Source organism: Bos grunniens, chromosome 3 (assembly GCF_055505025.1).
Source record: "Bos grunniens cultivar Pamir isolate PY7600 chromosome 3, Bosgru_T2T1.0, whole genome shotgun sequence".
In the NCBI taxonomy this organism is placed as follows: Eukaryota; Metazoa; Chordata; class Mammalia; order Artiodactyla; family Bovidae; genus Bos; species Bos grunniens.
In genome coordinates, this window is record NC_141167.1 from 107,402,558 (window position 1) to 107,414,828 (window position 12,271).

The window sequence follows — 12,271 nt, forward strand, 5'->3', positions numbered from 1 at the left end:
ACGGCTTTGCATGGAATACAGCCCCATATGTACTCGTATCCCATTTTATAGACAGGCAACAAATCTGGAGAGCCAAGTTCACTCAGTAAGTGGTAGGGCAGGAACCCGGGTTAACTGCTGTGCTGTACAGCTTAGCAGTAACAGAACTGCTACACAAAAACATGAAGAAATGACGAATTATTACCGACGGGCGCTTGAGAGCAAAGCACTTCGGGTCATTTGTGAGGCAATATGAAAATGCTTCGGCGATGGGCAGGGACCCAGACCGTAAGACCGGACGCCCTGACGGAGGCGGGGCCGGGGTGGGAAGGCGCCCGGGCGTTGGCGCACACGGTAACACGAGGAGAAGCGGCGGAGTTGCCAGTCCTAGGTCCACTTCCGGCAAGGGTGAGTGCGGGCCCGGCCCCTCGGGGGCAGGGCTAAGTGCTGCGCATGCGCCGGGCGGGTCGGAGGGCTCCCTCCTGGCTAGCTGGATGTCCGGTTTGCGGGCGCTTCTGGGGCTCGGGCTGCTGGTTGCAGGCTCGCGCCTGTCACGCGTCAGAGTCCAGGCCGGCTCCTGTCGCGCAGGAGCCACCTGGTGGGTACCGCAGCGACTGATCTCGGGTGGCCGCGGGGACTCAGAAGTCATGGCGAGTTCAGCAGTGAAGTACCTGAGGTAGGCGAGGTTCTGAGCGGGCAAGCGGGGCGTAGGACTTGGGTGGAACCCAAGGGGGCGGGACCTGGGGCGGCAGCGCCGCCCGCGCGAGGGAGCACCTGAGGGGTGGGGACTCAGGCCGTGGGTTTCCTCAGCCAGGAGGAGGCCCAAGCCGTGGACCAGGAGCTGTTTAATGAGTACCAGTTCAGCGTGGACCAACTTATGGAGCTGGCCGGTCTGAGCTGTGCCACAGCCATTGCCAAGGTCAGTGGCACAACTCTCGACCTTTGGGGCAAGCCATTGTACAAGCTCCCCTGGCCTAGGCACAACGAAGTGAGGGGAGGGACGGCCAGGCCAAGCCTGGTCTGTCACTGCCCAGAGTCCCCTCTGAATCCCCTTTGACTCTGCCTTCAGGCATATCCCCCCACGTCCTTGTCCAGGAGCCCCCCTACCGTCCTGGTCATCTGTGGCCCTGGGAATAACGGAGGAGATGGCCTGGTCTGTGCTCGACACCTCAAACTCTTTGTGAGTACGCAGGGAAGGGCTGTGGGGGAGAGGTTTCCAAGACCTGGGCTTGACTTAACCCCCTTCCTTTCCTCATAGGGCTACCAGCCAACCATCTATTACCCTAAAAGGCCTAACAAGCCACTTTTCACTGCACTGGTGACGCAGTGCCAGAAAATGGACATCCCCTTCCTTGGTGAAATGCCCCCAGAGGTAGGTGGCTCCTGTTCACTGCCCTCCTCAGTACTGCTGCCTGCATCCTGCTCTTCCCTCACCTTTCCAGGCTGAGCTCACTTAGGACTCTTCCTCTCTAGATTAACTCTTAGAGGGCAGGGAGAGTGCCTGACACAGGTGCTTAAAGTATGCTACCTGAATGGAATTGGTGTCATAGGGTGTACTCCATTTATGAGTTGCCGGGGGAAATAAATAAAGCTTTATTTCCCCTTAATCTCCCCTGGTCACTCTTTTCACACTGTAGCCAATTCCTCTTCCCCTAGCATGTGGTAAATACATTATGTGCCCCTCTTGGGAACTGAAGTGACTACCTTATCCTTATCCTAAACCCTTTCTTCAGATGATGGATTGAGGAGTGGGTAACTTGAGAACGTTTTAAAGTTCCTTAGCACGTTTTACAGATGAAGAGACTGAGGTGCAAAGGAAGGTTAAGTGATTTGTCCAGAGTCACACATCAGTTCACAGCAGAGGCAAGGCCAGAGCCTGTCCCTCCTGACTCCAGGTCTCAGGCTGTCCTACACTGTAGCCTCTCCAGTGGTTGGCAGACACTCAGAGCGGAAAATGTGACTGGACTCAGCTTGGCCTCAATCAGTGACTTGCACTGAACTCCAGGCCTCAGAATGCCATTAGAATGAGATTAAAAATTCTCCCTGTGCCTATGGCCTTTGGGTACAGAGGACAGCCCTTTTCTGTTAAGGGTTCTTTATGAAGCTGCTAGCTGTGACATCTCCTTCTCCTGCTCTACCACAGCCGATGCTGATTGATGAACTGTATGAGCTGGTGGTGGATGCCATCTTTGGCTTCAGCTTCACGGGTGAGGTTCGGGAGCCATTCCGCAGCATCCTGAGTGTCCTGAATGGACTCACTGTGCCCATTGCAAGCATCGACATTCCATCAGGTGCTGGGTTCAAGGAGGTTGGGGGGATCAGGGCCCTGCCCTGTCTTGAGGTAGGTAGGTACCTAGGAGTTCTTGTTTCTGATTCAAGGTTTCTGATTTCAGAGTCTAGAGGTGCAGAACAGAGCCAAAGTATGGCTGAGGAACAAAGAGTTTAGGAATGCCCTTTATATGTTGACTGTGAGACCAGAGCCCAGGAGTATGTGCAGCTCCAAGGACATGATTTCCTCATGGGGTCACCCAGGGGGCTTCCCACTCCTTTAAGATTAGACCAGAGCAAGGTGTGGAAGGGGACTGGACATCTTGGTCCCTTCTGCTCTGACTACCACCACCTTTTCAGGATGGGACGTGGAGAAGGGAAGCTCTGGAGGGATCCAGCCAGACTTGCTCATCTCCCTGACAGCACCCAAAAAGTCTGCAACCCAGTTTACTGGTCGTTACCACTACCTGGGGGGTCGCTTCGTGCCACCTGCTCTGGAAAAGAAGTACCAGCTGAACCTACCACCCTACCCTGACACGGAATGTGTCTATCGTCTGCAGTGAGAGAAGGTGGGGGGCATTCTTTTCAATAAAGACTTAGTGCCTCTCTCCCAGAACTGTGGAGTCCTAGGAGCTCTTCTGACAATAACGGTTAAGAGATGGCACAGCCAGAGAGCAACTCTGGAGAGATGGTGCACTCTCTCTGGGAGAACAATATGCATGAGAGGTTTCTATGGCATTTGGGGGCAATGACAGTTGACTTTAAGATGCTGAAAAAGGCTCCCAGCTGAGGTATGCGTCCTTTACACGCACAGAGTTCTTATTAGGGATGCAGACAGGGAGCTGAGTGAGGTTCTGTGAACTCTCTCTTTTCACTTAACAGCATAGCAAGACTACCAGACTTAGAAGGAATTTCTTCAGAGGCCTCTAAGGAAACTAGTTTGTATTCAAGACCTTCCCGGGCTGAGAATGGAGATGACAGTCACAACTTATCTACAGGCTAGACGACCAAGCTGATGTTTATTCAATTTGGTATAGTTAGAAACTGGCAATCTATGGGCTGAATTTACATGTTTTTCTTAGCCTTCAAAATAAAAAGTCAGTATATTTTCCATAGATCTACATTTTCAGCTTCTTTTAGCCAAGATGTCTCTTCAGATGTCTGCATTCCCATTGCCACAGCTCCCCGTATCCTGGTCCCTTAGCTGCCTGGCCCCTGCAGGTGCCTGAGTGCACCATCTCTGGGTTAGATGCTGTAAGGGGGACTTGCCTCTCCCTTGACTCGGACACGGCACTACCACTCTCCTCTCAGCAGACGGCTGTTCCGCAGCTGATTCCTCCTCAGGAGGGACTCCTCGCTGAGAGGGTGCCTAAGACTGCGTCAGCTCAGGCCCCTGAGGCCTCAGCTCCTGGAGGGGCATCAGTTGGGCCCCGCCGTGGCCTGGCCTTCAGTCTCTCTTCTTCTGTTTCTTCTTTTTTGCTTTCTGCGCAGTGTTGACTCCAGGTCCATCCAAGACTTCCTCCTCCTGATACTGCCGTCTTTTCTTCTTGCTTCTCCCCCTTTTCTGATCACTGCACGATCTGCTTTCTGCTTCTCTGGTCCCACTATCTACGAGAGCCTCTTCAACTTCTTCATCCTCTGTGTTCAAGTCTTCTTCCTCATGCTGCCGCCTCTTCTTGCTTCTGCCACATGGGTGAGTGTATACTCTCCTCTCTGCTTCCTCTGTCCCAACTCCACTGACAGCCACCTTGCCTCCCTCATTATCTAAGACCGCCAGCTCCGCCTTCTCCTCTTTATGGTGCTGCCCCCTCCTCTTCTTTTTCCTGAAGGACCGGTCGACGTGCTCTCTGTTTTTCAATTCCCCAAGCCCACCTGTTCTTATGGTCTCTTCCTCATTTTCTGTGGCTGTGCCCTCTCTCTCATCTGTGACTCTTTCTTCTTGATGCCGTCTTTTCTTCTTCTTGCTTTTTCTGATGCTCTCGTCAGTGTGTTCTGAGTACTTTTCTGCACTCCTTTCAGTTGTTGTAGGCTCTTCCTCCTCTTTCTGCTTCCTTTTCTTTTTCTTTTTTTTGGGGGACTTGCTCTCAGACTGCAGTTGAGGGACCCCAGGGTCCTGGCCTTTGAGCCGAGCCAGGAAGGCCTGCTCCTGGGCCTCTAAGCGAGCAAGCTTAGCTTTCATTGTGATCCCAAGACGGGCAGCCCTGAAATAGATGGGGCCCAAGTCAGAGGGGGAGAAGGCAATGGCAACCCACTCCAGTACTCTTGCCTGGAAAATCCCATGGACGGAGGGGCCTGGTGGGCTGCAGTCCATGGGGTTGCTAGGAGTCGGACACGACTGAGCAACTTCACTTTATTTTTTCACTTTCATGCATTGGAGAAGGAGATGGCAACCCACTCCAGCGTTCTTGCCTGGAGAATCCCAGGGACGGGGGAACCTGGTGGGCTGCCGTCTGTGGGGTCACACAGAGTCGGACACGACTGAGGCGACTTAGCAGCAGCAGTAGCAGCAGCAAGTCAGAGGGAGGCTATCAGGGAAAAGAGGCCTAATCTTTCCCTAATCAGGCAAAGTTGGTAAGGAGGAGCTACCTATCTTCAGGCAGCTTCAGAAATGGGCAAAGAGTAGGAATCATTTCCTCTGGGGTGAAGAGTGGCACAGGCCACCCTCAATGGTGGGCTTGTGATGGGGAGAACAGAAGGGAGCCCAAGAAGCCAACCACTACTTACTTGTGTGCTGTTCGTCCCTCGCAGGCCTGGAGCAGCATCTCATCGGTCAGACTGTTGGAGAGGGGTGGGAATCAGGAATTACAAGTGGTGGAAAGGCTTGACTTCTCCTTCCCTCTAAAACATTCACCAGTGAGTTCCTATTTAGAACCTGGAAGTGCCAAAGATTAGTACAACAGTTCCACCCACCAAGAAGACCACAGTCAAGCATTATACTGGTCCTTTCTTCTGAGATTTGAAGGCATCTCCTCCCATATGCCCCAGCACTAGAAAGAAGTCTCACACATTTGGAGGCTTGGGCTCCTGGCTGTCGTCATCACTGCAGCCTTCCCAGTCCTTGTCTGGCTTCTCCCCACTTGAAGTCAGTGTGGCCATCTAGAAGGAGGAATTGTGGGGATGGACAAGGCCCACTCAACACCACCGTCATCCCACTTCCCTCTGGAAACCACTCCCAACCACCATCTCAAGTAGCCAGAGGCACAAATCTGTCAGCCCCCGACGTCATTCCTTACAGACCCCCAGAGAGGTGTGCCAACCTGCATATGTCAACTTGGGCAGGAAGTGGGCTGCAGTTGGGAATGGGTGGGGCAGGCGCAGTCCTGGCTCCCTGGCCCACAGCCAGCTAGCTAGTGGGCAAAACAAGGAGAAGGGAGGGACAAGTGCTTGGGTCATCAGGTCTTCACAGTGGGACAAGTGCCCCCTGGCGGTCATCTCATGGTTCTAGCAACAGACAATGAAGATGGTTCTTTTCACAACCTGTGCGCCCCCTGACCCTGCCCCAATACCTATGCACAGTTCTTTATTTAACCAGGTTAAGAACCTACTATGGATTAAAAGGCTAGGGATACAGAGTGGAATAAGAATGAAATGGGTGCAGCCAACATAGATCCTACGTGCTTAACAGGGAAGGAGATGTGGCAGAACATAGGCAACTATGAAGAAAATACTGGCAGACTACAGTCCGTAGTGTCCCCAAAGAGTCAGACGTGACTCAGTGACTGAACAACAATTATCTCTGCCAGAGGAGGGGTACCTGACTCAGGCTTCAGGGTTTGGGGAATAGTTCCTACAACTAACTTGGCTTTGAAAGACAAGGAAAAGGTCAGCAGGTAAAGGAAGCAGAATGTCCCAGACAGAGGGAGCATATGCAAAAATTTGAAGGTGAAAAAACATGGTACCTGAAAAAGATTCAGAATCAATCTGGCTAAAGCGTAGACAGAGGTCCTGAGAAGTGGCAAGAAACAGGCTAGGGAAGAAGGCGAGGACAAGGCCTGAAGGGCCATCCGAGTCAGTCTGACACCTGTAGACTGTGTCATCCTAGGTCAAGGAGGAGCCAGTGACACAGTGAAACTTGTGTTTTACAGAGAACACTCTGGATGCTTTGTGGAGGATGAACTGATTGGCATGGGGATTGAGACTACAGTGAGGAGCCTAGCTAGTTATGAGGCTGTGAAAGAAATCATGCAGGAGATGATGGACTGAACTGGGGCTGAAGATGGCCACAGGATGAATGGGAGAGATCTGCTGGATAACATGCAGAGCCCTTAAGCGGGTAATGGAAGATGGTTAAATGTCAGCTCCCTTCCATTGGCACGCCAGAAAAGGGAAGTCTGAACACCTGGGTTCTAGTCCTTGGCTAGAACAGGTTTTTATTGTTACTAGCCACCTGTGGGCTCTTCGGTGAGCCACCTGCCCCCTTCTGGCCACATCTGCAAAATAAAAGACAATGGGTCCAATAATCTCTCAGGTCTCCTCTGGCTTCTAAGTCCTTTGAAATAGATGTCCCCACCCTGCTCTCCTCTGGCAGCTCCTGACTGTCCCCCACCTCCCACTCCCTGTTTCAGCCCCCTCAGCAGATGGCAGGGATCCATGCAGCCTGAAGATTTCAATTCTTGCTGAGGATCTGGGCAGTCTGGGTCAGCAACAGCGAGGTTAGTCACAGGACCCCACTTAGGACAGTCCTGAGAACAGGTAGGGCATGCAAGGCAATTGTTCAGACCCCAAGAGACCAGGGAAGGGGAAAGGGTGAGCCCTCTCACCCCCAGCCTCTAATACCTTCACAAACTTCTGATACAGCAAGTTGGGCTTGGCATGATCCTGGCGGGTGGTCTCCTTAGATAGGCGTCTTATCTGTACTCCGTCCTGGGGGAAGTATGTGTGAGTGGATGCCACGTCACCCTCACCCCGACGTGTCCCAGGCCCTCATGTTTTACATGCCTACTATTAGAGCTTATACCTGCCGAGTTTCCACCACCAAGTTGGCTGCAGTCTTGTTGAACAGATCATTCCACCAGTGATTTGTGAACTCCTTGGCAGGGTCGTGTCCCACCTGCCAGAGAAATGTGAACTCAGGGCTTGTCATTCCCCTCCCTCATCCTATTTTCAAGGCCCCCATCTCCCATCCCCACTGACCTCCCGCAGTCTGTCCAGTCTTACCCCATAAGTGTCCTGCTTCAGCGTCACCCTGAGGGCCTGGGTGATACCATTCTCCTTCCGGCCCAGGCCTTTGCCTGCAGAAGACAGCGAATGACCTGGCTTATTCCACTGCCTGCCCTAAGCCCTCACAAAGCAACCCTGGCACATGCCACTCCTTGTCATTCCACACACCTAGCATTGGGCGTGCCCTGTCCCTCTCAGAAACCCTCCCAGTTCACTCTTTCTAGTACCTCTCCATACGGTCTGCATGTCTTTGAGCCCAAACTCTCTTTTCCCATAATTCTCTCAGGACAGAGGTCATCTCTTTCCCATTCCCAGTTCTCTCAGCCACTTCCTTCTCACTATCCACAGTCATATTTCTTCCCTTTTCTGGAAATGTCAGCAATTTTCTTCTGCAAATTTTCTCTTTAACTTTTCCTCTTCCGTTGAACAGACTACACAGAGGTTAATCCAGGATAACGCCTCTCCCCTGGGCACAGGGTAGTGAGGGAGTTGGGGGATGTGGAAGGGGCCCCACGGGAATCACCTTGAGTCCATCCATGCTTTAGCAACTGCTCCTCAGCAAACTTCATCCCCGGACTCTTGACCTCGGGGGTGATACTCATGGTGAGAAAAGTCACTGTCTTCAGGCTCTCACTGGAGAAGAAGCAGTCACTGTCATCCCTTTAAGAGCAGAGGAGAAAGTGCTCAAATCATGTACCAAATCCGTCCTGACTGCTCTTAGAAGAATTCTTTCCTGGAGCTGAAGCAGAGACCAAGCTGGGAGGCCTGGTCCTTAGGGAGCTCCCTGACCACTGAGAGGTCAACATGCTGAAAGTCAAGGAGGACCAATATTAACGATAATACCTAAATTTATGGAGAGCGCACCACACGCTTTGCTAAGCTTTGCACGGATCATTTCATGTAATCGTCCCAGTCCAAGAAGATTTCCTAAACTTTGCATTCAGGAAAGTATTACTACCCTTTTGTACCAATGAGGAAACTAAAGCCTAAAGAGGTTAGGTGACTTGCTCAAGGTCACACAGCTGATGCACGTAGAATTCAAACTCAGGCAGCTGGTCTGCAGAATTTCCACTCTTTACCGCTACCTGACAACATCTCCCATGATTTATTACCATGTTAAAAACAAAGCAAAGCAATGAGATGTTTGTTAACCTGAGTGATGTCTGTCTGTGCTCAGCTGTGTGATTCTTTGTGACCCTTTGGTCTGTAGCCCGCCAGGTTCCTCTGTCCATGGGGTTCTCCCAGCAAGACTACTGGAGTGGGTTGCTATCTCCTCCTCCAGTTATAAGACAGCAGTGCTTAATAGAGCCTGTATCCTATACCTGTGCCCAGCATTTACACTGTCCTCTTACTTGGTGTGGGGGCTTCACCACCACGGTCTTTCCATCTTGTTGGAGCACCCTTTTTGAAACTGTCCAGCTTGGAAAGGTGCTCTTATATTTAACAGGAGGATTACACATACTATTATACTGTCTCATTTAACCCTGACAGTTCTATAAGACAGATATTATCCTTATTTTATAGAGGAGAAAAATAAAGTCTCAGTTTCTTGCCTGGCTTCTTATACAGCTGGTAAGAGATGCAGCTAGAAATATGAGCCCAGGATGCATGACTGTATAGTAGCCCTGCTTCTATTACATTCCCAGCTACAAGTCATCCCTTAGTTATCAGCGGGGGACTTGTTTTAGGACCTGCCATTGATACCAAAACCCAAATTCTATACTCAGCCTTCCACATGCCAGGATTCAACTAACCACAATGGTACTACTGTAGTATTTATTGAAAAAAATCCACATTTAAGTGGACCCATGCAGTTCAAACTCATGCTGTTCAAGGACCCACTGTAGCTGCATTTCTTTATAGTCATTCAGGTGTTCCTCCTTTTTGGACTCCGCAATGCCATTATCCAATGCCATCATCCAATGCCATCATTGGAGGGACCGATGTTGAAGCTGAACCCACCTGATGCGGAGAGCTGACTCATTTGAAAAGACCCTGATGCTGGGAAAGATTGAGGGCCAGAGGAGAAGGGGAGGACAGAGGATGAGATGGTTGGATGGCATCACCGACACAATGGACATGGGTTTGGGTGGACACGGGGAGTTGGTGCCTAGAGTGCTTCAGTTCATGGGGTCACAAAGAGTCAGACACGACTGAGCGACTGAACTGAACTGAACTTATATATCAAAATCTGCCTTGAAATGGTTAAGATGGCTTATTACACAGACATTCAAAACTAAGACAATCACTGCTGCTTTGAGTTACTAAAGTTAACTTTTGTATTAAGATCACTTATTAGAGGCATTGCAGAACCATTTTAAAAGTTGATTAATGGCAAAACTGGGGCTTCCCTGATGGCTCAGTGGTAAAGAATCAGATTGCCAATACAAGAGACGCAGGTTTGCTCCCTTGTCTGGGAAGATCCCTTGGAGAAGGAAATGGCAACCCACTCCAGTATTCTTGCCTATAAAATCCCATGGACAGAGGAACCTGTTGGGTTACAGTCCATGGGGTTGCAGAGAGTCAGACACAACTTAGCAACTGAACAACAACAACGGCACTACTGGAGTAATCCTCTAGCGTCCCCAAGTGAGGACTTTGAAAGCTAAAATTTTCATTTGTGTTTAAGAAGGTTTACTAAGTACGCTAGTAAAAAAATCAGACACATCGTTAAGTTACCTACCCCTCCTAAACATTACATATTAAGCTTAAGAATGATGACTAGTCTGGTTAGATATGAAAAGTAGCAAATTTAGGGTGACTCACATTTCTGTTCACACTTCTACTTTGAAGGATGATTACCTGAAAACATAACTTTCACCCTGAGAGTCCCAACAGAGAAGCATTGAGTGAAGAAATTGCCCTATCCTGCTTCTTGATACTGCAAGAGAAATAAAATTCAAACACTGAGGGCTTTAAGGACATTTCAAAACTCTGCCTCTTCTCATAAGTTATTTCTGATCTATTATAACAAAAACAACTAACATGCATTTACTCAGTGCCAGCATGTTGCTGTTTCACGCATATTATCTCATTTAATCCTTCCAACAACCCCACAGGGAGGTGTTTTGGGTTTTTGTTTTGGCTGCCCCAGGTTCCTTGCAGGATCTTAGTTCCCCAACCACGGACTGAACTCTAGCCCTCTGCAGTGAAGGTGCAGAGTCCCAGCCACTGGACCACCAGCGAATTCGAAGGTGTTTTTACTGTAACTTACAACTGAAGAAATGGCACTGAGAAGTTTAGCTACCTGCACAAATCAAATAGCTGGTTAAGTAGCGGATCTAGGATCTCAGGCACTCCAGAACTGGTGTTCTCAATCACTACACACAGGTTCATAGCCATTTACGCTTTAAACTCTAAGACTTACCACAGCCTATGCCTTGTCGCATTAATTCGAAATTATATTATATACCACAGCCTATGCTTAGTCTTATTCTGCAATCCCTGATGCACTTAATGCAGCTCCTGAATGCGTTCAGTCCTTAATTGTTGAACTGAATGACACAGGTAGGAATTTCCTTAACCGACCTAGAACAGGTAACTGTGGACAGAAGCTAGATCTCAGGCTGTGCTCCGCAGTCTTTGCGAAGGCTGGGAGCACATTTTCAGGAACTGTCTTCTTTCCAGTCAACGTGAGTTTTCTGGAGAAGGGGCCCTGGGCTACCATTCTTACAGAGGTTCTTAAGAGCTGGCTCCTTTCCCTAGGGTTCCTTCCTGTGGAGGTTAAAACTCCAGCCCTCCGACCGCAGCTTCACTTGAGTAGAACTATTCCCTTTCTGTCACATTTGCCCCTGAGCCCGGGCTATGACAGTCACCATTCGGGGGACTGTAGCCCCTTACCGTCATTGCGAGGTCCTCTCCGCAGAAACATGTGACAAACGTGACTTGTGCGCAGCCATCTTCCCGGAAGTGCTGTTTCGACCCTTCTAGGCTGTGGAAACCATAGAGATGCACGCTGGATCTGAGTCTCTGTGGTTCCCAGAGAAACTATTTCGGAGAGGCTGGCTAGCCATATGGTTGCCATAGAAACTCCGCCCCAGAGCGAGCCCATTTCTGGAGATTCGAGTGGTATTCTACTTATTGCCTCCCAGCAGGCCCTGAGCAGCTAAGGGACTTCAGTCCTACCTGGCTTTGTTGGGGTTCGGAGAATAGCTTTGGGTCCGACATTGACTAGTCCCAGGCACAAATACGAGAAAGGAAAAATTTAGGTGAAAGCATTGAGAGTGGCCTGAGAGGTTCGTGGAGGCAGAGAAGGAGGTAGTACCTCTGAGGTGATTAATAATTCAGGGGATGAATACTCAGCCTACGGGGACAGTTTTTTGTGTGTTTTTTTTTTTTTTTTTTAATAAAATCCTAGAGGTAAGAGGTTTCAATAGGTTCATCAAACACATTTTGATTCACCACTGTGTGCCAGGACCTGTTCTTTGGTACTGGTGATACAAAAATGCATAAGAGACGAGTCCTGACTTCGAGGAGCACTTTGTCTAGCCCAAGCAAAGTTGGAAGCTCGAGTGGGACTGGAGAGGCAAAATCCCGAATGCATGATAGGTTGAGGAGTTCAGACTTGGCTTGTAAGTATGAGAATCCATTGAACAGGAGAGGGAAAGAACATATTGCAAAGAAGTCAGCAAGAGAGGTTGCACATCCTCTCATCCCCACAGTGTTCTTAGGGGCCACTGAGCCACCCAGGAACTAAAATCTGAAGGGAAAAGTTTTCCCTTATTTGCGTCCCTATATCAATATTTACGGTAACTTAGCACCGCCCCCCGCCCCCCCTCCCAGGATCTTCAAAGAGAAAAGCTGCCATTTCACTCAAGCTTTGTCACAATTGCTCAGTATGTCATACTACCTCATTCCAGTAAGT

The 12,271-nt window shown here is 49.9% G+C and overlaps 2 protein-coding genes across 16 annotated transcripts; one reads left to right on the forward strand and one right to left on the reverse strand.

The window, feature by feature from the left end:
• Nucleotides 1-439: 439 nt before the first annotated feature.
• NAXE (NAD(P)HX epimerase) lies at nucleotides 440-6,707 on the forward strand. Of its 3 annotated transcripts, none has more exons than XM_086393362.1 (7): nucleotides 440-655; nucleotides 790-898; nucleotides 1,049-1,159; nucleotides 1,238-1,351; nucleotides 2,123-2,270; nucleotides 2,608-2,816; nucleotides 4,996-6,707. In XM_086393362.1, exons 1-6 carry the CDS (start codon nucleotides 474-476, stop codon nucleotides 2,808-2,810), a joined length of 867 nt encoding a protein of 288 aa, XP_086249488.1. In that variant the 5' UTR covers nucleotides 440-473; the 3' UTR covers nucleotides 2,811-2,816; nucleotides 4,996-6,707. The 3 variants fall into 3 exon arrangements, with proteins under 3 accessions (XP_086249488.1, XP_086249487.1, XP_086249486.1); XM_086393361.1 differs by having other exon boundaries at nucleotides 6,333-6,707; XM_086393360.1 differs by lacking the exon at nucleotides 4,996-6,707 and adding an exon at nucleotides 3,130-3,362.
• GPATCH4 (G-patch domain containing 4) lies at nucleotides 3,241-11,310 on the reverse strand. Of its 13 annotated transcripts, none has more exons than XR_015161172.1 (10): nucleotides 11,248-11,310; nucleotides 10,210-10,288; nucleotides 7,931-8,040; nucleotides 7,405-7,478; nucleotides 7,205-7,297; nucleotides 7,024-7,110; nucleotides 5,505-5,688; nucleotides 5,252-5,343; nucleotides 4,972-5,022; nucleotides 3,241-4,448 (listed from the first exon to the last, which is right to left on the reverse strand). XR_015161172.1 is itself a non-coding variant. In XM_086393352.1 (9 exons), exons 1-9 carry the CDS (start codon nucleotides 11,276-11,278, stop codon nucleotides 3,695-3,697), a joined length of 1,371 nt encoding a protein of 456 aa, XP_086249478.1. In that variant the 5' UTR covers nucleotides 11,279-11,310; the 3' UTR covers nucleotides 3,241-3,694. The 13 variants fall into 13 exon arrangements, 8 of the variants coding, with proteins under 8 accessions (XP_086249478.1, XP_086249477.1, XP_086249481.1 ...); XR_015161170.1 differs by having other exon boundaries at nucleotides 7,931-8,067; XR_015161171.1 differs by having other exon boundaries at nucleotides 3,882-4,448; nucleotides 4,972-5,119; nucleotides 7,931-8,067.
• Between the last annotated feature and the right edge of the window lie 961 nt (nucleotides 11,311-12,271).

Bases quoted from the DNA above. Each gene is read 5' to 3' on its own strand.
- NAXE (XM_086393362.1), top strand. From the start codon at position 474: ATGTCCGGTTTGCGGGCGCTTCTGGGGCTCGGGCTGCTGGTTGCAGGC. The intron at 656-789 runs GTAGGCGAGGTT...GGGTTTCCTCAG, and splicing joins TCAGCAGTGAAGTACCTGAG to CCAGGAGGAGGCCCAAGCCG. The intron at 1,160-1,237 runs GTGAGTACGCAG...CTTTCCTCATAG, and splicing joins CTCGACACCTCAAACTCTTT to GGCTACCAGCCAACCATCTA.
- GPATCH4 (XM_086393351.1), bottom strand. From the start codon at position 11,278: ATGTTTCTGCGGAGAGGACCTCGCAATGACG. The intron at 7,479-7,930 runs GTGATTCCCGTG...TGTCTTCTGCAG, and splicing joins AAAGCATGGATGGACTCAAG to GCAAAGGCCTGGGCCGGAAG. The intron at 7,298-7,404 runs GTAAGACTGGAC...TTTCTCTGGCAG, and splicing joins TGAAGCAGGACACTTATGGG to GTGGGACACGACCCTGCCAA.